We start from the raw sequence: 23,301 nt of genomic DNA, 5'->3' as shown, positions 1-23,301 counted from the left end.
TGCCATCAGTGGCTGTGCCTGGGCTCATGGGCTGATGCAAAGCTATCCTGAAACTTCCTCATAGCAGCTGCAGCTTGGGCGTGGGGAAGACCTGAGCCTGTGATTTTTAAATCTCCCAGGTTAGTACGACTGCAGAAGTTGAGTTTATGCCTTTTTTATTAAATTTTGATGGGTTCAAATCCACCTTAGCAGGAAACATTTTTAGTGGTAACAAGGACATGCAAATCCATCAGAGTATCTGTCCATTTTCCGGAAGTGAATTACCTGATACAGATTGTTTGTCCCCCGACTATCTCACTCTTTTTTTCCCCCACACACTCCCAGTTTACTGTGGAAAATCCACTGTAGTAGAGTACAAACCTGGATCAGCACCACTTGAACTGCTTCCAAGACTCTAAAACCCCTTTGAGCAGACCCCAGTGAAATCTTACAGACTACCTGGTGGTCGAACAGGTCCCAGGAAATGCCATCTGTAAAGGCTGAATTTGCTAAGAAATGTGTACGGAATGAACACATGAGCTCGATGTGATGATGCTCATGAACTCCCAACTCTTTTCTTCCCCAGACCGCCCAGGGTTGTTAAATGTGAAGCCCATTGAAGACATTCAGGACAACCTGTTGCAAGCCCTGGAGCTGCAGCTGAAGCTGAACCACCCCGAGTCCTCGCAGCTGTTTGCAAAGCTGCTGCAGAAAATGACGGACCTCAGGCAGATCGTCACGGAGCACGTGCAGCTCCTGCAGATCATCAAGAAAACCGAGACAGACATGAGCCTCCATCCGCTCCTACAAGAGATCTACAAGGACTTGTATTAATGAGCAGAGCAGTTCTTAATCCCCTGACATAATGTATGTTCTTCAGATTGCACTATTTCTTTGAGGGAAAACTTTGCATACCTAAGAAATTACTGTGAAACAGCATTTAAAAAGAGAGAGCTTAGTATAGTAGATCTATTTTATGCATATTGTTTATAAAGACACATTTACAATTTACTTTTAATATTAAAAATATCTATATCATGAAATTGTTGGCAGTATTTTCAGAATTAATTTTTTAACTATGTTATTTCCTAAAATTGCTTGTCCAAGTATGATCGATGCTTCACTCGAGTTGGTTAAGCATGCAGTTAAATTTTCAACTAAATAAAAACCTTTCTCCTTGAACATTTCCAGGGAAATGTTTGAAGTATTACGTTCTATTTTGTGCTCCCAAGGCAGCAGCAAAATAAAATTCAGTCGCAGATCAGTGTAACTTCCCAGGGGAGTTTCAAAGGCCAAAGGGAGGAGTGGCAGGTCTGACAATATTCGTGCCTTCCATAATGAGATTTGACACTGGCTGAGCTCTATAAAGGGGGCTTGGTGTAAGGAAAAATTAGCCCACTCATTTGCAGGCAAACCCAAAAATGAGATGCCATTTCAAGAGCTAATTAAGGAAGGAATATGCACTGCTCAGCGCTCTTAGGAAACAGAGTCTTTTTTGATTCCTCTGCTCATGCAAGTTTGAGACAGGTGGAGCAGCAGCTGCTCCCCAAGGCCTCCAATTCCCACCCCACAGCAGCCAGAGCTGAGCTGGAACAGGTTGGTACAAACCTCTTGGCCTGAGACGTTCCCAAATTATTTGATAAACTGCCATTGAACAACAGTCAAAATATCATGGAAAATTGCAATGCCATGACAAATTAACCCCTAAACAAAAGCACGGTTTGGATTAATTCCTGTAAAGATAAAGCTGTGATGGAAACCCTGCACCCTTATTTCAACTTGAGCTCCTGATGTTCATCCCAAGGACACTGGGAGATGTTGCTGCTGTTGGGGCTGTTGGTTTTCTTGCATGTGATGCCCTACAATGCCACCTAAGAGTTCCACAGGGAGCAGAGCACAGCACAGTGAGCAAGTTTTACAGAAGATAAATTTCCTAATACGGTCATTTTGGGGTATTCTTGGTACTGAGGTGAGAGGCCCTTGCATTCACATTTCCCCTGCCCACATTTGATAGTTTGTGAATGTGACCCCTGACAAAGTCAAGCAGGGGGGGACCCACGCTGGTGGACCAGAAGAGGGAATATTGGGGGAAAAAAGCCACTATTCATAACTTATATATCAAGGTAAGGAGAGGTCCCCAGCTGAATATCCTTGGTTTCCTCTCCATATTCATATTTGATTTATGTAGCAAAAAATGTGCCTTAAACTTAGTGAAACGAGTGATACCTAAGCAAACCAAGCGGTGATGTGGGTGTGAGTAAGATCTTCAGGGAGTACAAACTGGCTTTGCTCCTAATGTAGGCCTTAAAGTGAGACCTTGAAACTCTTAAGTCAATGCAAATTATGCAATAAAGAAGTTGAGAGAGGTAAATATTAAAATTAATCTTCCAGCTCATGCCTTCTATACCTGGAAACGTTTCCTAGTACTTGTTTCGGGTAACCTCTGGGCCTAAGGTCAGCCGTGAGCGCTATTCCCACCAGGAAGTTTGGGAAATTGGATCATTCAGCCTCCAGGTTTAAAGCCCACAGGCGGAATTGCACTGAGATGAAGTCACTGCGAGGCTGAAGAGAACAGCTTTGATCCTGCCAGGCTTGCAGTGAGATCACTTCAGGTAGCTCAGCAATGGTGGCCCTGCAGCAAACACAATATTGCAGTCAGTGCTCGGCGTTGCACGTTTGCTGCACGTTTCAGGGTGTTCCAGCTGAGCCCAGCACTGGCAGCAGTTACATGCACACTTTTATGGCTGTTACAATGCAAAAGAAAATATTCTCTCTCTGGTTTAAGTTGTTCTCCACCGCTCATTTGAAATGTTGCCACCCATCCCTTGGTGGGGGAATTTTACAGAGCTCATCCCGTCCTGTAGCAGATGGATCAGAGATGAGCTGGCACTGAGATGGACCCCAGCTCCAGCACTGAATTCCTGCAGTAGCAACACACAGCAAGAACCATTAATCTGAGCCTGCATTTCTTAGACAATCCAATTTCCCACTGGCTTCCCTAGAAATGGGAGTCCAGAAGTAGTTTCAAATGAAGAGGAATTCTAGGGCATGCCCTTACAGAAGTAATATTCAAATTTATTTTAAAATAAGTGGCAGAGATGCTCTGACAGGGAAATTGAGTCCAGTGCTCAAAAAAAAATCTGTGCAACCCAGCAGCACATTAACCAAAGAGCTTCACTCGACTCCTGCAGGGGGTCATATTTTTGAAATTCAGCAGTGACAGTGTCTAAGCCACTCAGTCCAAAAATCCCTATATTTTGAGAGTGGCAATGGAATCATAATCATAACAGTTCTGCAGGAACGGGTGTTATCCTTTATGAGGATGAAGGGACTGGATGCCCAAAAGCCTACACTTCTCTTTCAACTGTATCAGCTGCTCTAATAAAATACCCTGTTCTCCTTACACCCTGTCTTCTCTCACATACTGATAGTTACTCACCATGTTTTCCTCAAGCCATGCAAAGCGTTAATTTTTTATGTGAGTCACTAATCACTGACATTTCTGATTCTAAGCGGTTACATCATGGTTAAGAAGTTTTGCCTGAAATACTTTTCTACAAGAATAGGTCTTAAGGGAAAAATGTTCATTTAATGGACAATTGCTGTGTACTAATTTAGAACAAATGACTGTTATGAGGATATGAAAACATTTTCTCAAAAAATAGCATTTTCTCTTGTGAATTATATTCAGAATTTTGATCTAATTGTAAATACTTTCTGTTTCTATGGGACTTTATTTATTAAAAACAAAAACTTGCTAATGGGAGTTCATAAGTAGGTTGTCATACTTTCAGACTCTCTGGAGTTTTGGGTAGAATGGGCTACGCCATAAATGAACAATTTGGGTTTTGATCTTCAGTGCTACTAAAAGCATTTAACAACTCAAAAATAGAAGCAGTCAGCTGGTACATGGCTGCCTTTGAAGAGCTTCATTTTGCTGGTGTTATACTGTTCCGTAGTCATCTGTGCACTACATCATCACATCCTCGGGGATGATGTGGGATCCTGGAGATTCCCACAGGCTTTGAAACTTCTGGGCTGTTCTTCTGTCTTGTATTTCACACTGATCTGCTTTTTCTGTAGAAGAACTGGAGGTAAATTGAGTCCAGAGAAAGTCATTTTGTGTCCCTGCACACATCCAGCCCATTTCCCTCGCCCTGTCAGGAATCAGAACGTTCCTTGTAGGAGCTCAAAGGTCCCTGTTCAACAGGAAAAATTACCTTCTTCACACAAAGAACACTGGTGACCATTTCTCCAGCAAATATTGCTGTGAGGGCCTGGACTGAAAATTGAGAGGAGAGGAAAACATTTCCAGCATCCCCTCTGTTGTGGCAAAGGCAGCCCAGACCATTTTAGCCACAGTTTCCATAACAGCGAGGAAAACCCGTTTGTCTCCCTGGTGCAGGTGATCAACCACCCTTCAGCACTCCCTAACAGAACCTTTCCCCAGCACAGCCAGCCCTCAGCACCCCAAAACACAGGAAAATGGGAAATGGACTTCCCAAGAGCTGCTGTCCCACCTCGTGTGACTGAGCCCCTTCCCTCAGCACACACACCACGGGTTCCAATCACTCTGGGGACAGATAAGCCCGGGGGATCAGGATTTAGTATTTGATTTGCAACTGTAAACTCTGTCTTGAGGTCAAGTACGGTTTAATGGAACTTTTTTCCTTTTAAATAAGAGATAATATCCCTTAAATGGATGTAACATCAACTTTGTAAACACGAGCAATACAAAGCTGCAGCTAGAGATTTATAGGAGGAGGAAAACAAAAACCCCAGCAAACACCTCCTGGATCAGCAGCTCAGGCACACACCTGTCAAACAGTTCAGGTTCTCATTCAAGCACTGGGAAAAAAACGTGTCTCATCATAAATCCCATTCCAAGTGTCCTGTCTGAGAACTGGTGGTTAAAAATCAGCTGCACAAGGGTGGATCGGACTCCACGGATACCAGCAACGTACTTCCATTCTTCTCAGCACTACCTAGCCCTGGAAATGATGACTGTAGGAAAAACAGTTCCTGAGCTTCTGCATTTTCATTCTGGTACGCAGGGTATGGATAGGAAATTCGGCAGCACATCTTCACTGGCTTGAGGTAAACACTCAGCAGGCAACGACTGAGCCAGCAAAGGAAGAAAGGAGGAAATGATTCCGCAGCTCTGGGTGCAGTGTGATAGTGTTAGATGTGTGTGTGTGCAGGATCTCACAGGGTTTTACCTTTATTCTTTGTAAGAGCCTCATGGGCTGGGCATTTGCAAGAGGCTTGAGTGTAACAAAGCCAGCAAACAGCATCTATAAATTGATAGCTCCCAAAATAGGAAAGGTTTGTTCAGTTCACAGTCTCTTCCACTGCATCTCTTTATTGCTTAGTGTGACAAATATTGAAGTATTGCAAGTCTGTAGCTTGGCTAGATCGTAGCAGGAATTCTCTGGGAAAGTCTTGCTCTGGGCAAGCATTAGTCAAGCCAGTAACTCTTAGATTTTGGGGGTTAAATGCTTCAGGACTTCTTTTAAATGTGGCATTAACTCGCTTCGATAGGTTTTTGCAAATGGCTGAGATCAGTTCCCAACCCTCAAATGGGATGAGTTTCTAATTAGGGTTTTGCTAACTGAACATGGCTCTCAGCCCTGCTTTAGGAAAGGGTAAAGCCAAAAAAGAGCTTTAGCTGCAAGTGAAAATAGCCCTTCTGTTGAGACACACACTGGTTAAGGGCTTTCTTTTTCATTATTAAGCTTCCTTCTTGTGTTGGAAATGGGGAGCATTTTCATAACAGCATTGGCCAAGAGGAATATCCATTGCTCATTATGTTATATGCTGTTACCCAACGAGGTTTTTTTAGTTCAGTGGAGACAGCAAGGGAAAAGTGAACTCTCCAGAGGCAGGGGAGGGAAGGAGGAATACGCAGCACCATTGGTTCTCACACTGGGAAGAGCTGGCAGTGCAGGAGAAGATCTTGTCCTGCTTGCTGCAATGATGATTAAAGCATTCTGTTGTGTCAGCATATCCTCAGTTTGTTAGTGCTAACTCTCAGCTGGCCATATCCTGCCAGATTTGCAAGCAAAGCCTGCCAAGCCATCTCAACAAAAATGTAGCTTTAAATATTATAAATGATGCTGCATTTTGCTGTGGAAATGTTTCCTGAAAAGGCTGTTCCAAAACATCCTTTATTGTTGGGGGAGGGGAGTAGAAGGGGCCTGGGAGAGGGAGGAGGGAGGAAAAAGAGCTACTTTTAATAGATTTTTTTTCTTCTTTTGAGGCCAGGGATTCATTTCACATCATTCTGTAAGACCAAATGGATATTTTTTTCCCAGTGACTATAAAACATTACAGTAATAATTTTGTATGTAAGTTTTGGCAACTAAGCTGGAGTGGGAGGAAGGACAGAGGGCATCTGATTTTCTAAAGGATTGCAGTGAGGGATTTTGCAATTGATCAGTTAGTAAAACCTTCTTGGTGAACATCTGCTTGCTGGCAAGGGAGATCTATCTTCTTCCTGTGGTAATAAAGGAACAATCTCAGCAGAGCAAAGGAGGTGGCTCCTGTAGCAAGGAGAAGCTTTGGGTTCCAGATCTAAACCCAGGGATTTGGGTCTCCATGTGATAAGAGGATCCTGTCAGGAACTGATCAATGACATCTCCACTAATCAGCTATTCTTGGTGAACTTTGGTTGCTGGGTTTCCTGCCCATGACACAGAACCCAGACCACGAGCACTGATCCACGAGCAGAACCCTGAACATTTGTGCAGAGACACAAATTCAAAGCTGTTCTCGTTCAAACTTCCACCTGGGGTCCTTTTGCACGGGGAGGTCCTTTTGGAGAGAAGGCAGACCCACAAAATTCCCTCACAGCTCAGCCTCGAAGCAGAATAAATGAAAGGGAAGGAATGATCAGAGTCATGCAGTCAGAAGTAGATTAGATGTGCCCGGTCCAAAGGAACAGGTTTGTTGCAGTGTGTCAGAATCCACATTATGTTAAACTTGCTCTTAGCTGAACTTTGGTCAAAATATTTAGGAGCCCTTTAGCTGAGTATTTTCCCAGCTGAATATTTCTTCTTTTATACTTTTTTTCTCTTCAGTTTTCACATTTTAATGTGAATTAATGTGATTAATTCTAAACTGGTAGGAAAGGCACAGTGATGTGCAGGTTCCTCTGCAGCTGGACTCTGCCTGCACAGCTGGGGTACAAATATTTGATATTTGTAGTCTATGGATTTTTACAACAAAATGTAAACAGGGATAATAAAGTCAGATTTAAAGAAGATGGGACTTCCAAGGTGTTTTGCATTTTAAATGCTCTAAATGTTAAAAATAAAACATATTAAGCACTCAGTAAATTACTAGCCTTTTTTATTTTGCAGTTTTTATTGAGAAAAATTAAAATGTATGAAGGTGATGGAAATTTAACTGGGAGTTCTTCACCTTCTTTTCTGGGTAGACCCTACAGCGAGGACTCATTGCCTTTCCCATGAAATTCCAACGGGCAGAGTCTGCTCGCAAGTGTAATTCAAACCTGCTAAAACATCTTTGGAGGCAATGGCACCACACCAAAATTAAATTACAGGGGATGAAGTCATGCTAAGAAATTGATTTTAAAAACATGATGGGGTTGCAAGGGTGGCTTGTAGGAGTTGCACTTGTAGGGGTGCTGAAGAGGGCACTTTTGGCACCCAGCAGTAAAAGTTCTGTATCACAAGGAGGGGATTTTCTGATGTCAGCTGTTTTTGGCTCCCCAAAGGCATAACTCTTAATTTGCTCTTTGTAGGAGATTGTGAGGTGTTCACCTGCCGGGTGGTACCACAAGAAATTGTTAACAGTGGAAATTATACAACTTAACCCAAATATTAGCACAGAAAGGGTTGGGTTGGAAGGGACCTTAAGGAACACCAAGATCCAACTCCCCTGCTGTGGGCAGGGATATATTGTGAGGGAGGAAGCAGCGGGCTGTAAAGCACCCACTGATGAATTTTATATATGATCTCTCCTCTCTGTTTGCTCTGCACTTCCTTTGGTACACAATAAAGCTGTGCTTAACTAGCACCAAGCCTGGCATGCAATGAACCCAGAGCTTCACTGAAAACTGCCCAGTGCGAGGGAACAGCCTCAAATCTGGGATCAAGCCTAGAATGGAGAAGCTGCTCATGTTTAGAGAAAAATCCCATTTGTGTTACAAGTGACACCACTCAAGTGTTCATGCTCTGGGTTCCGTTCCCTCTCAGTCAGACAAGGTTTCAAGTAAGAAGTCTTTGAGACAGGATGTGTAGGATTGGCCTCCATGGAATGATGTGTGAGTTTCATGGCTCCCAACCATCACCACACTGTCAGAGGGAGGGGTTTGTGTGCCCAAAGTGAGCAGGATTTGATCCTAAATGGAACACTGGGATACCTGTCCCAGAAATGCAAAAGGGACGTTTGCAGAACACTAAATGCAAAGTATTTTGAAGAATAAATTAAATAGAATGAAGCAGGGATTGTCATGAGCACGGTGTGAATCCCGTGCCAGCACTGCCATCCTGGGTTGGGCTCAAACAGCCAGAATCCTCTAATATCCACTTGCAGGAGCATTATCATTCAGTTGTGGGCATTATCAAAATGAGGGAGAGAGGAGATGTTGATGTCCCAAGGTGTCTGCCTGCTCTGCCTGGTTCAAATCACCCCGTGAAGCCATCCCTGCACGAGGAGCGGTGCCAGTGCAAGGCAGGGGCCAGCCTGCAGCTCCTGCTGCACCCCAGATTCTTCCCATTGTCCCCAGTTCCTGTCCCCTGCATCCGGCCCATGCCCTTGCTGGCTGTGAGTGCCTGTCCTGCTCAGAGTTCTGGCACCTTGGTTTGCAGCCAAGGGGCTGAGGATACAAGTCAGAATAGCATTTCCTTCCCCTGAACCCATTGTGCCAGGCCAGGGGAGCTGTGCAGCCCCAGCTGCTCCTGCCCTCTCCAGCCATCCTGAGGTCAGTGGCAACCGTGTCGCACCTCAGGAAGGAGCATCTGGGCAGCTCCAGGGGGAGCAAAGGTTCTCCCAGCAGCTCTGGGTGGGAGGGAGCTGAGAACTCTCTCAGGCACTTTCCCTGCCCAGTGTGGAAACAGGAGAACCCTCCTGCAAAAGCAAATCCAAATGCAATCCACAAAGTGAGGCTTTAGTCTGCACTGGGGCGAAAATGAGACCATTCAAAACTTGCATGACTGCATCAAGAAAAGCTCTTGTGAGGCTCAGTCAGGCTCTTATTTTGGAGCACAGTACTGGAATTTAGTGTCCCTCACTCCAGCAGGTATCGTGGTCATTGCAGGCACTTTCTCTGCCATTATTTTTCCTGATGGACCTCTTGCCCTTTGCACAAATGAGCAGACACAGGAAGTCACACTGCTCATCTGGAGGGCAGTGCAGGGACTTGAAATCCTTGTCCCTCACGCTGCAGGTTTAATTCTCTGACCTCTCCTAGTTTGGCATCCCAAGGTCTGGTATCCAGAAGTGCTGAGCAAAAAGCAGCTGGACCCTGCACACTCAAATCAGGTTTCAGAGCCTGATGTTAGGCCCTGGTGTTGAAATGCTTGTGCAATTCACACAGCGAGGCAGTGGAGGGACAGCAGCGTGTCCAGGAGACACAACAAATGTTCTCCTTTGCATCCTAAACAAGCCTTCTGGAAGGAGGAAATGGAGCTGTTACCCAATGTGTCACGGTGCTTGTCGCTTGTTATTTGTTTTTATTTCTTTTAAAGACATTCCAAAGTGCCCTACAGATTTTTGGAGAAACGTCTTGTGCACATTTTATTTTTTTTTTCAGTACAATGACAACAGCAAAACAAATGAGTCCCATGCTACAGATCAGACAATGTTTCTTAACAGGGTTTTAAAGCTTGTTGTTACACAAATACAATTCCAGCTGCCAAGAGCCAGCTAATATATTCTTGGCATGCCTGGTGAGCCTAAAATCACACACGGTGGGTACATTCTGCCTGACAGCCAGAGGAGCAAAATTTCACTTGGATAGGTGCAGGGTAAAGAACCTTTTTTTCAGAATAAAGCCTGTGCCACTCTGCTCAGACACACAAGACCTCCTCGAGCTCAGCAGCTCGTTTTGCACCTCAGGACTGCAGGGCACCAGGATGTTGTCATACGATTGTATCTCCTGATTTTCTTAGAAATTGCCCCAGCTGCGTTTTAATGCTGCTGCTACCATTTGAAATGAGTAATTGCTCAATGGATTGAGAACCCAACATGTTTTACTGGGCATTTTAATGTGTCTTTCGAACGTGGTTTGCAGAGATACCATCTCAGCCTGCCAACTGCTCCTTCACCAAAGGAAACTCGTTGTTCTACCCGGCCATTCCGAGCTCCCTGCGTTTACAGCACCGGGCATGACCCATCCAGAGGAGAAAGGGAGTCCAGGCTTGGCCTTCCAGCAAATTGCTCCAAGTGCTTTGCAACAATCAGTGCCAAGCTCACTCATTTTACTGGTGGGGGAGGCTGGAGCAGTGGGGCTGCAGGCAAGGGATCAGCCTCAGATCAGCCAGTTGCACACCAAACCTCGTCCTCAGTTCCCCTCTTACAGGATCTTCTCCAGGACACTGGAAAATCTTCCTTTTTCTGAGGAAAAATCCATTATAAATCACCACTAGAAATATTTTAATTTACAAACAAGAAAGCTGACCTAGGACTGCTCCTTTAAAATTCCATTTCCCCAGTTGTGTGTTTCCTTGGAGGTGAGCAACTCTGAGGTTTTTTCGTTTTTCTCTCTCTTTTTTTTTTCCTCCTGGTGGTTTTGAGTGTTATTTTCCCAAGTCCTGAGTGTTATCCAGGGTGCCTAAATCCAGGTACCCTAAATCACCTCAGGTCAGTGTAGCTGATAATCAGAATAATTAATAATTTAATAATCAGTAAATTAAAATTAATCTGTCTGGTGGTATGTCCTGTAAGCAACACAATGCCCGCAGTTTCTGGGCTGGGGCACATCACTGAAGTTGACTTTTTTGGGCAGCTTTTTCCACCCTGGCTCTGAAATCAAACATTTCCCTTCTGTTTGTGCAGGCCCAGGGTGGGAAATATCCAGTGGTGTTCCAATATTAAAGCAGAAAACTGCAGCTTGCAAGAGGCATTAAAGGAGATGAGAAAAGATTCTCTGCATTAAAACAAACAAAAAGATAAAAATCCCAGTACTGCCAAGGGCAGATGAGGAAATAGCAGAAGAATAAAGATTAATTGTTCAATAGTTTCTTTGCTTAAGTCTTCACAGCAAAAGGTTAACTCCCACCAGCTGCTTAAAGCAATTAAAATCAGCAACGAGCTGGAGTACAGAGAGGAGGAAGAGAATAGGTTAAACGTGTTCAGCTGGGTTAGATACATTCAAGTGAGCAAGCTGCAAGGAAATTTACCCTGGAGTATTTAAGGAAATAGCTAAACCAATCTGAACCATTAAATGATTATCTTTTAGAATTCATGGATCATGGAAAAGTGAGGCCTCAGAGGACCCAGGAAGGAAAAATTTCTCCTATTCTTTTCTTTCTTAAGAAAGGACCAAGAGAATTACAGGTTAGTCCAGCTTCAAATAGCTAATTAATCACTAATTGGTTTAACTATCCATCTTAGGATATCCAGCCAATAATAACATAACAAGTATTTTTTGTCAAGACTGAAATCATGCCATGTTAATTTAATTTAATTTCCTTTTTTGACAGAATAATTGACCTTGTGAGTAAGGGGGAAGCAGTGCATGTGCTGTGACATGTAACACTCCTGTAAACAAGCTGGGGAAGCGTTGAAAGCTGAAACTATTGCAGGTGCAAAAGTGGATTAAAGATTATTTTGGAAGGGTTTCTTTTTAATAGTTTGCTGTTCAAACTGAGAGATCATCCAAGCTGGGGTGCACGAGGGGGTTTCTGGGTGCCATTTGCTTAATGACAGAATACCCAGTGCACCTAGAAATTCTAAATCCCATCAGAGACCTGAGCATTCTGGAGCCAAGTTTTTAATTCAAGCTGATCCTGAGATATCAGGATAAGTGCCTGAACCAACACAACAAGGTTCAGCAACCAGAAATGTGAAGTTTTCCCCATACAAGGCAAAACTCCCCCATGCCATCCCAAGCCACGGGCTGGAGGCAGTGTGACGTGGGGGTGTGGAGAGAGCAGATCCCAACGCACAGCAGGGCTGTGCTGCTGTGGCTAAAAAAGGCAGGCCCTGCTTGGTGGCCAGAACATCTGCTTGGCTGACAACTGGCCCTCAGCACCACTGTCCATCGTGGTCTTGTGCTGGAATGTCGTGGCATGCCTGAGAAGGAGAACTGGGAAATACCCAAAGCAAAGTGCCTGATTTCTCACGTAGGACGTGGATTTCTGTCCATGCAAGACCCTGTTCCTCAGTGAGGGATGCCACCCTCCCACCCTGTGATAAACCAGCCCGTACCACATGCAGGCTGGGGTTTTCCTGGTGGCATTTCCAATCCCTGGCTGCCAGGGCCTTCCCCACACCCAGGCTGTGCTTTGGAGGCAGCAGCTCCTTCCAGAGGCATTTTGAAACCCAGTGATTGTGTGAATCTGCCTCTCCCTCTCATGGACTGACCCAGTCTCTCGTGCACAGCCCACTGTTCCCACGAATTGCTGGAGAGGGAGGACTTGACGTTCCCCAGCTCAAGAAAAAGCCTCAGGAAATTGCAAAAAGTCCTAAAAAGCCGCAGTTTGTTTTCATAACATTCTTTTCCTTTTAGAGAAGTAATATTTTTTTCCTTAACATTCTCCCTGATATTTCAAGAGTTAATGGACACTAATGATCTAAACACTGCAGAGAAAAGGATGGCACAAGACGCTGGTAAGGTATCCTGGCTAATTAGCAGTGCTTCGTTTACGTAGAAAAAAAGGATGTTTAAGTTACACCGAAGAGTCTCAGATTTATTTATTTCTGTCATCATCTGGTTCTGAAAGAATTTCTAGGTTCCCTCCAGATCCTCTCCTCTAACTCTTTGACTATTTACAAAGCAAAAATGTGCATGTATGTCACGGCTTGACTTCCTAATCCTTAATTTAAGTCTGTCCAAAAGCCAAGCATCCAATTAGGCTCCTTCCAGGACAGGGGAGCTCGGTTTGGCATTCATCTCCTGCAGGGATCGATGTTCCAGGCTGGGGTTTGCCTTGTTCTCTGGAGGTGCTGCTCCTTCTGCAGGCTCTGGATGGAAATTTTAGATGACTAAATAAAAATGAGACAAATCCCAGTCTCCACAAACATGTGCCACCCCATATCTTCTTCCCAGTCATATCCAGAAGCTCCTTTCTCTCATTTAATGTATGGAACTTTAAAGAAATCTGCTACTAGAAGTAAATAATACAATCTATCCATGGAACTTAGCAAAGCTCATGTCATCAATTCATTCTTCTCTCTTTCTTTCCCTTCTCCCCTTCACATCCACGAGACTTGTAAAATAACCTTGCATTGGGCAAAGAAAACCTGAGGCACAAGAAATTTTGGGTCTGCCTGAAAAAAATGGAGGATTGTACTCTCTTATACAACCCCTCCACTTGATGTGTGGCATTTGCTTCTCCCCATACTGGGGTGGGGTTGCCAAGGTTGTCTCCAAGCCTTCAGGGTGCTTGAGTGCTGCAAAGATTTTGTGTCACTGGCTTTTCCTCTGACCTGGACAGAGCCCTGCTGAAAGTGCTGAGATCGGCTCAGTCCCACCCAGTGGGAGATCCTTGGAGGGGGGGATCTCTGCCTTCCACTTGCTCTTTACTCACAAGAAGATGGCAAAAGGGCTTCCAGCCCTTTTCCAGAAAACAAAGTAATTGCAGGGTCTGTAAGTGTGAATTTAGAACTCTCAGTTTGAATCCATCCCATCTGGAAATCAGGTAAGAGGATCAGACTGAGTTTGTGATACAGGTGGGATCTGATGGTAATATTTATCATCATATTCAGTAAAAATGGTTCAAATCTGCTTTTCCAAAAGCCTGATCCAGCCTTCCCTTGGGGCCAATTTCTGATTGCACTGGGCCCTCTCCCAGAATCCTGGGTGCTTGGAACTGGCTGTTCCACGTGACAGTTCCCCTCTTTGTCTCCAGCTGTTGCATTTATTATCAGAGGACAAGCAACAATACATTAAATGCTTTCTTAATGTTTGTTTCTCTTAGGCAATTGCATCTGCCATGGGGATAACATGCAATCAGGGCTGGAAGGAACAGCAGTGTTTGCAAACCATGGGTGCCTGAGCTGGAAATCTTCACTGGGTACATCCAAGAGCAGAAGGGGAAGGGTCCACATGGCAGAATTTTCATTAAAGTGTGGTAGAATATTCAAATGTGGGGAATTTCTCCTTTAGCAGGAAATACAGAAAGCCATTAGCAGGTGGAATTGGGCAACAGATATCACAGCTCCAGCTGCTGCTGCCCCTGCAGCCACTGCTACTCTGCTGGCCCCTGGAAATGAGCTGGAGTTTATTGCTTTCAAAGAGAGAAATGCTTATTCTATATATTTATGTCCAGACTGTTGTCATTAGCAAAAGTTTAAGCTAATGGCTAATTTATGCAGTGGCTGCATAAATGACCTCCCCACTGCCCCATGATAGCAGGAGATGCAAGTCAGGTGGGTTTAATACAGGTGTGCCCTTAATTTAGGTGAAATGTGTTGGGTTTTTTCCATCTCCCTGGTACCAGCATTTTCAGCCCCGGAGCTGCCAACAAAACCCCACCTTTGAGACAACAAATAGGCTGAATTTATGTTTAACTGTGTGGGAATGTGCAGGCCACTGATCTGCTCATAAAAAGCAGGAGATGGTGCAGCGGGACGGGCTGCACCTGCCACTGTCCAGCAGTGGCACACAAAGCTTTGTGCCTTTGCCCTCAAATAAACGCCCAGGAAAAGAGCAAACTCCACAGAATGCTCTTCTACTGCAGCCACTCTTTCAGATTCTCCACCCCAACTTCTGCTTTTCCCTTCCAGTCTACCAGGAATAGCATGGGACCCTCAGCTCCTGCCTTGGAACAGGAGAATGGATTAGAACCATCTCTGATCCCCTTCTAGAACTTTTCTTCTCTTTCTCTGTTCTAAGTGTGGTATTCAGACCCTTCACCAGCCCCTCCTCTGCTTTCCTTGAATCTGTCCCTGACATCCCAAGTGTTCTTTAGTGCTTTTTGAGTTCCAGTCCTTCAGAGGTGAGAACAGCTTGATAATTCATTTTACCTGGAGTTACAGTGGCCACCATGTTAAATTCAGCCTTGCTTCAAATCCTTTATTTTACCAAGTTTCCCCATCACTTCTGTTTTCAAGTCACAGAAAATGAGACACACACTGGCCCAGTTTAGCAGGGGCTGAGGGTTTCAGCCTCGTAATCGCCACAGATTTCCTTTGATTTATATAATTGATTTCAACACTTAAGTGAAAAAAGAAAGTAGAACTATAAGAAAGAAATCATTCTTCTGACTCAGTGCTCCTGGAAATCTGTTCCTGAAGTAAACCAAGGAAACCAGTGTTTATCTATTTTTCAGCATAGTTCTTTTCCCTGTTATCAGCTGCCTGAAAAATGCGTGCAATAACCTACAGCTGAAGGGAGCCCCCAGTCCTCCCCCTCAGGTTTTGCAGTTGCTCCCAGAAAATATAATGATGTTTCTTTATTGCTCCCACACTGCCTGGGCTCTGTTCTGGAATGCACTGAGACCAACACACCGTTGGCCACAGTGTAACAGAGACAAGCAGGTGGAAAAATAAAATATGATTTTAATTTCCTGCCATCCACTAACCTCTCACTATACCCAAAGCAAAGAGGGATTATAAATAAGATCTCGCTTTTTGTTTGCCACTTGATTGATGAAGTGTTTAAGTAATTCTCACTAAATGTATTTTAAACATATTTTTCCCTGCCACGGCGTGCGCTTGGATTTCTTCTCTGGGAGCTTGTGTTTACAGAGCTTAGCAAAGCCTGAAGTGCTGGAGCTGAGTTTGCAAAATTCCTTGGCTTGCCTGTGTAGGATTGGGCATATAGACAAAACAGTGGAGTGACAATCTGTAAGCTGAGTGCCACTGCCCCAGCCCCTGCCAGATTGATAGCAGTGCCTCCCTGCCAGATGATAAAGGAATGACGAAATTATCAGCCAGGGAACTTTGTGACTTACGGGCTGTGCTGGTGGCTGGTTCTTGCTGCAGCTGGGAAATCCAGGGTGGGTAAATGTGTAACCACAGCAGGGGCAAACCCCAGCCCCTGGAGCAGGTACTGATTAACTGAGCAGCAGGAGCTCTGCTCAAGCAGGCAGTGTGGAGTGAGTGGTTCTTCCCAGGGTGTTCATGGCACTGAGCAGCTCTGTTTGCTGAGGTCATGGTCCTGTGCCTGCTCTGAGAGAAGCAATGCAGAAATGGGCGTTATCAAAAAACAAAAGCGAATAAAAAACTCAAACAAAACCCCCAAACTCAAAAAAAAGCTTCTGTCTGGTGGTGGTTTCCAACAGGTTGTCACAGTCCTGTCACCTGCGTGGCAAACACACCCTGATTCATCAGCAGCTCCGTGGAAAACAAGGTGAGCACTCAGAGCAAAGCCCTGCCTGGACCTTGTATCCACACGGGAGCGTTCCATCCCTGCCCGACAGGCTGACAATTAACCCCAAGGAAATAATCCCCTTACCAAACCCAGCTTGGACACTCCCCAAGCTTTAGCCCAGACCAAAAAAAGTGTAAACTTTCCTCCTTGTCCTGGCCCTGTTTGGCAGCAGGGTCTCAGTCCCACGTGTATAAAGAATCTCAATCCAATTGCTTTTTCACTCTGCTCAGAAGTGCGAGGCGCAGGCAGCTTCTCCCAGGCACGACATTCCCTCTTTGCAGCCTGAGAAAGAACATACATTGTGTTGTTTCACTAAGCCAAACCCATGAGGGAGAATTGCTCTTAGGGTCAGAAAAAATTGAGTGAAACAGAAGCACTTCTAATAAAAATAAATGCTGTTTTTATTCCCCGTTAGAAAAATTTCCTTCTCCTTGAAGGACAGAGTATTCTGTGACAAATGTTCTCATTCCTCTTTTATTTTTAATCCAAATTCCCAGCTGTGATTGGCCCCAGGTCACATGCTATTTGTTCTGCCTGAACATCCTCGGATGATGGCAGAAGTGGCTGTGAGTCATGTTCTGAGAGAGGCTGCTCTGCACATCCTGTAAGTCAGAGGGGGACAAACTCCGCAGGGCAGCAGCTCCAGAGAATTCCCTCTGTGTGTACAGAGAGGTGATTTGTGCACATCCTACCCCCACACTTTAGCCAGGGAAGATTGATGGGGCAGTGGCCTTGCCTGGCTGCTGGCAGTGGAGGAAAAGCTGTGCCGGCACCAGAGGAGGGGACAGCAGAGAGAGCCTGGGCTCGCCCACAGCAGGGGCAACGTGCCAGCTGTCAGGGAGAACGGGAGGGAAATCGCTGCTCCCGAGGTGCTGCAGGACAGCTCTGTAAACAGAGTCAGCAGTATTTGGGTAAACAGCTCGAGAAATGCTGAGCAGAGAAGTGCTGGGACTTGTGTTTCCACCAGCTCTCCGCAGCTCCCTCCCTGGACTTCTGACTGTGCATTTTCACTCAGTTGTTCCAGCAGGCAGCTGGGTGACATCTAAACATCTTAAGTGGGCTAAGCTGCTCTGATCGCTGGATTTCTCCTCCTGCTTCCCTGTCTTGAAGGAAGCCTGTGAATTTCTGGTGGCTGATCACTCGGTGTCACTTTGTTTTATGGCTGCTTCTGGACAGGAAAAGCCTTTCCAGACACTGAAGAGTGAGTACCACTGAGTTTATGGCTGGGTGCCACTGCTCTGCTTGTGAAGATGAGAACAGGAGCATTCACTCCATGAAATATTTGCTGTTTTTCCTAATTCAACAAAATGACTCATTTTTAACTTCTTGTGCCGTCCACGTGGCCTCTGAGGCACTGTCCTGCAATCAGTGCTCTGATGTAGGAGAGTACAGGGTCCCTCATGGTAATGGATTTGTCTCTGGGGCCATGGTGTGACCAGCAGGTTTTCCAAAGCGACAGGGGAGTGATGGGGAATATTTTCACCCTGGTCCTGGGTGTGGTTCCACGTGTGCCACCCCAGCAGGTACACAGAACTCTCTCGGGGGGTTTTGTGACTGGCAGCCACACCTTTGACAGAGGCATTCTGGATATCCAACACTCCAGGTTTAACACCCTCCCTCTACCTCACAACCTTCCAGGAGCTGGGGATACTTGATAGGAAGAGTTTTTATTGTACTTTCCCAAGGAGTAGCTCTAAGAAATGCAATCAGTGGGATCAACAGCAAATTTCAGCTGCTTCTGCCATGTTCCTCCAAGGCTTTGAGAAGAATGGCTGGATTTATGGAATCCTGCTCAGGCTATGTCTAATCCATTCATTTCCTCCTCTTTTTATACAGATGAGATCAAATCTCTGGAGAATGAAGTTTTTTTACCTACAGAACAATGGGATTCATCAGCAAGGCTGGTTGAGAAGTCCCTCTCTGCAGACACCAGCCTGGAAAGCCACTTTTGGAGCCCAGGTTAATCCAGCATTTGTAACCATTCCCTCCTGACCCTGCTGAGCCTACCAACAACGGTGCTCACTGATTTTCTGGTCCTTTGCTGTAAGAACCAGGGTGTTTTCTGTAAATTTGGCTGTGCTGTGCACAGCCCATATTTCATCCCCTGGGCACTAATCAATAGTTTTGCTGGTATGGAAAATCTCTTGGTTTGTGTCCAATATGATGGATTTTTTTTTAAGGAACGTTTGTATGAATTTTTTTCATACAATTTTTCCATTTTTTTTTGTAGCATTTGTGTGAAGCAGAAATAGCAGCTGCCTCCTGAAGCAAGGCCAGCATCAGCCTATTTTTCTAAATTCTGGAATTATTATAGTTTAACTCAATGCAGTTTCTGAAATCTTTTTGTGATAAGCACAGCCCTGTTGCATTTCCCAGCTCAGCATGGCAGCTACAGCCATTTGCACTTAACCTGGGCCCTGAAGTTTTGTGTACCAGAAGCTGCAAATAACACCAGAGCTGAGCTGCTGCTGATTAGAGATAATTATAGATTGGCCAGTTAATTTCTAGAGCAATTTTTAAGCTTTCACAGGAGGAGGAATGGAATAATTTCTTGTCTTAGCAAATGATTGCTATTTGTATGCAACTGCGTTAAGGACAGCTTTGCATCCAAATTAGTGACTGGAATAGAGCCTGAGCTCCGAGGCAATCAGTGGGGATGGCTGAGGGCATGAGTGACAAACCTCTTCACATTTTCCCCAGCAGTTTAAATACAGAGAATTCAGGTTGCCTTCCTCTTCCAGCCAGCACAGGCACGGAAATTGCTGTGCCCTGACTCAGCAGAGGAGGGAATCGCCTTTTGCAACTGCCCCACGCCAAGCACTGAGCCTGGACATGAAAACTGATCTTTCACAAGCACTCTGTAAGTGAAACCTGTTGGTGCATACAGTGTCTTCTCACCACAGGGGTGACTCAGCACGGGGGCAGCTCAGTGTGGAAAAAGGAAGTGATGGAGGCAGCAGGGACAGGACTGTCAGATGACCACTGGTGCTGGTCACAGGACAGGGGTGGGTCAGCATGTGCAGAAACATTTACGGCTAAAGGATGCTCCTGGTGGGCTAATTTTAGTGCCCTAATTTATTCTGGAATGGAATAAGGAGTCCTTGTCAATGCAGAATCGTCGTGGAAGGAGCTGAAGGGTTCACGCAGGAAAAATGTTAAATTATCTGATACGGTTTTAAAAGATGATTAAGTTCCAAAAGAGGCTGTAGATGAAACAATAACCAGGTTATGCTTTATCTGCTTATGCCAAAGTTATGGAGAATGGTTTGTTCCTTCCTTTTGGTGCTGCTTTGGGCAAAGGAGGCAAACACTTCCTTGTGGGCAGGAGCAGAGGTGAGCAGGGCGTCCATTGTCAGAAAACCTGCAAGCCTCTGTTTAGCAAGCTTTGACTTCTGCTTCAGTCCTGAATTCAAATTCTTGGTGAATCCTGAACTCTGTAGCCAAAAAAACTCTGGGGACGCTCTTGGAATAATCCTCAGGCTGCAGAAAACGAAGGGATAATTCTTGGCAGGATGCTCCTGTACTTCATGAGAGCCTTTCCAATCCTCCTGCTTTATTAAACAGAGAAACTGCTCTTATTAAACAGAGAAATTCTCCTTCCTTTAAATCTCAGCCCTCCACATCTCCGTGGAACAACTCCTTTATTCCCGCGGTGCCAAGGCTGGCCCATAAATCACACTTGTACAACAAATAGGATTAATTATACACCCAGAAATAGTCTTGCCCACATTCCCACCCCTCCACAGCCCACAAAGTCCTGTGGCAATTGAAATATGTGGATTATGGGTTGCTTCCCCGGGGTCACTGGAAAGCTAAGGACAGATGCTTGGAATCCTCTTGCTGTCAGGAATGCTGCTCCTCTCTCAGACATTAGTACCAAATAAATAAAGAATCTAAGGCCAAGTTGGTTTTTACTCTATTTTGAAACCTCATGTTGATGCAACATGAGGCCTTGCAATAGCGCTATTTGAAAAAGACAGGGAAAGTTTCACCTCAGGACCAGACAAAATCTCATGAATTTCATTAACAGCAGGGATTTGGTGCAGCTCCAAACTGGGAAGAGCTGCTTGTGGTACACTGCCCTTGGTGGCCTTCCCATGTCTTCAGAGTGATGGGAATCACAGAATCCCAGACTGGTTTGGGTTGGGAGGGACCTTAAAGCCCATCCAGTGCCACCCTTGCCATGGGCAAGGACACCTCCCACTGTCCCAGGCTGCTCCAAGCCCAGTCCAGCCCAGCCTTGGGCACTGCCAGGGATCCAGGGGCAGCCCCAGCTGCTCTGGGCACCCTGTGCCAGGGCCTGCCCACCCTGCCAGGGAACAATTCCTGCCCAATCTCCCATCCAGCCCTGCCCTCTGGCACTGGGAAGCCATTCCCTGTGTCCTGTCCCTCCAGCCCTTGTCCCCAGTCCCTCTGCAGCTCTCCTGGAGTCCCTTTCGGCATTGGAATGGGATCTGAGCTCTCCCTGGAGCCTTCTCCTCTCCAGGTGAACACCCCCAGCTCTCCCAGCCTGGGAATGAAGCCCAATGACCAAATGTTCCATGTTGAGAGGTCAGGGAACATTCCCATGGGGAAGGACACGAGGGGCTGGGTTTGCAAATGCAACTGGAAATAATGGAACATAATTAAGACAAAAAAACTTGGTTAAAAATTCAAGGAGTACTGAAAGACCATAAATCTGAGAATATTTTTTCCATGAAGTTCTGCTTCTTGGGATCTTAAAAGCAAATGTACCCTGGTTTTTAGGCTAAACCTTAAAGTCACTTAATCTTCCTGAGGTGCCTCTTTCTCTCAAAAGAGTTTCTCACAACTAGAGAAGCTCCTAAAGAGGAGTAGGGGGTTTGTCCTGCACTCCTGCAGTAAATTTCATGGAATTCCTGACATTTCTCTCCCCTTTTTTTCTCCAGTCATTTCTCTTCGCTCAGAGTATTCCCTCCTTCCTGGCATCCATGTGAAGAGCAAGCCAGTGTTTCTGAGCCAGGAAGGGTAAAGGGACCAAAGGCTGGAATTGTGGCTGGCACTGCTGCAGGGAAGAAGGGGACAAATTCTAGAAAGCTTGAGGAACACTGAATTGTTCCTTTATGGCAAGGAGCTCTTCTAGGATTTATCATTCTGTTTATGCTCGGCAGTTCGGATCGAAGAAATACACAGTGGCAGATTTTTGAGCCTTGAAAGAAGCCTTAAAACATTTCATAAAGGCAGAGCAGGAGATGATTCAGATTGGGTTTGCTTTCAAAGTCCTCTGTGATTTTCTCAATTTTAGCAGAAGGGAGGAATTCACTTCAGGATCATCAGAAAATGTATTTTGAGGACATATTGCTATTAATGATCAGCACAGACCTAAAGAGAGCCAGCAATTTTGCTGTAGAAAACTGTTCTGTATGGGCTAAAAATCCTTTTTATCCCTTTCACCACTTTTATGGTTGTAAACATTGCAGCACTAGTTCCATAAAATGAAGGTTCTGGGCATTTGTCTGAAAAAACCTCTCCTAGAATTAATGATATTGACACTGTTCCTGTGTTTTAAAACATTCACTGGCTGTGTCTGCTTCAATTTTCCAGAGCAGCTGATGCAGCGACACTTCCCTCCTTCCCTGAGGACTGGATTTACTGCCAGCATGAGCTGACTGCCTCTGGAAATTCTGCAAACAGGTAGGAAATCACTACCAGACAGAGTTCCACCTCCTGAGAGTGCCACCAGGACACTGCACAGCAGAGCCAGGCTGGCACTGTGCCCATCTGTCCTGTGGCACTGCTCAGATCAGCACTGGGTATCTCTGAGGGGAGCTGCTGCTCTGGCACCTCCTTTTTGTTTTGGCTGTGTGAGGATAAGATCCAGCAGGCTCCTGTTTTTCTTATGGGATAAGCTGGTGTCCACTGCCTGCTTTCTTCCCTGGTAATTAGCATCTAATTGTGATTAAATGCTGCCTCAGAGAATGTAAAGTACAGCCCACCCCTGAACCCTGCTGCTCAAATACAGCAGCCTGGATTTGGACATCCTGGGGTGCAAATAGATGTTGTTATTGTGTTTTAAGTAGTGAAGTCCATATATTTAAGTTATTTCTGTGCACTGGGATTATTTAACATTGCAGCAACGTGGCAGAGACTAAACAGTGGAGTTTGCCTTGAGGTTCTGATATGTGGGAGAACCAGTGGGGAGATTAAACTACAGCAGTCAAAATTACAGTGAGGAGCTCCAGATCTTTCCTAATTCTAAACCTCTTATCTGAAAAATGAGAGGCAGAACTTAACCTGAGCGCCTGCCTGCCTTTCAGTGCTGTGTGTGGTCATTCTGCACCCCTCTGAACAGATCACAAGTGTGAAGGAGCAGCAGGGCTGGCACTGCAGGGGGGTCAGACCACAATTCCAAAATCCATCTCGGTTTGTGGGACACAGCTGGAAGGAGAGCTGCTGTCCTGCTGCATCCAGAGCTGGCATCAAGGGGAGGGATTCTTGCCTCTGAAATGTGGTGTAACCTGGCTATTACTTGGTGAGAATGAGCTCAAACCCAGGCACTTGAGGTCGATTTCTCAAATTTCACACCTTTTTTTCCCACAGCCATGGTTCCCATTCCAGCAAAGACAGAAGACTCTGCAGAAATACAACAGTGGATATTCACTTTTCACATCTTCCTTTGAGGCAGGAGGAAAGCTCACACTGCAGATTAGACCCACCTGGGTCTGGTACAGTTCAGCGATTCCTAACCCTTTCCTTTTTTTTGCACATTTGGATACTTCAACTTGCCATCCATAGAAATGTGGATTTCCACGGGAAGACTTTGATTCACAGTGCATTAGAGAGCTTTTTCAAATTCCTGC

At 45.3% G+C, this 23,301-nt stretch overlaps 1 protein-coding gene and 1 long non-coding RNA gene across 2 annotated transcripts in view; both read left to right on the top strand.

Moving 5' to 3' along the window:
- Positions 1 to 3,745, top strand: part of PPARG (peroxisome proliferator activated receptor gamma) — a 54,358-nt gene extending 50,613 nt beyond the window's left edge. The window contains exon 7 of the mRNA XM_008636031.2: positions 566 to 3,745. Within this exon, the coding sequence (XP_008634253.1) occupies positions 566 to 813 (248 nt within the window). The 3' untranslated portion in view covers positions 814 to 3,745. The remainder of the gene's footprint in view (positions 1 to 565) is intronic.
- Positions 3,746 to 17,386: 13,641 nt separating this feature from the next.
- On the top strand, positions 17,387 to 23,295 carry LOC108447416. The gene is made up of 5 exons (XR_001862965.1): positions 17,387 to 17,684; positions 18,320 to 18,442; positions 19,225 to 19,343; positions 22,046 to 22,135; positions 23,042 to 23,295. It is a non-coding gene; the product is annotated as an uncharacterized LOC108447416 (long non-coding RNA).
- Positions 23,296 to 23,301: the final 6 nt, after the last annotated feature.

The sequence above is a fragment of the Corvus brachyrhynchos genome, unplaced genomic scaffold (assembly GCF_000691975.1).
Source record: "Corvus brachyrhynchos isolate BGI_N302 unplaced genomic scaffold, ASM69197v1 scaffold266, whole genome shotgun sequence".
Lineage (NCBI taxonomy): Eukaryota > Metazoa > Chordata > Aves > Passeriformes > Corvidae > Corvus > Corvus brachyrhynchos.
This window is presented reverse-complemented; position numbering and strand designations above follow the sequence as displayed.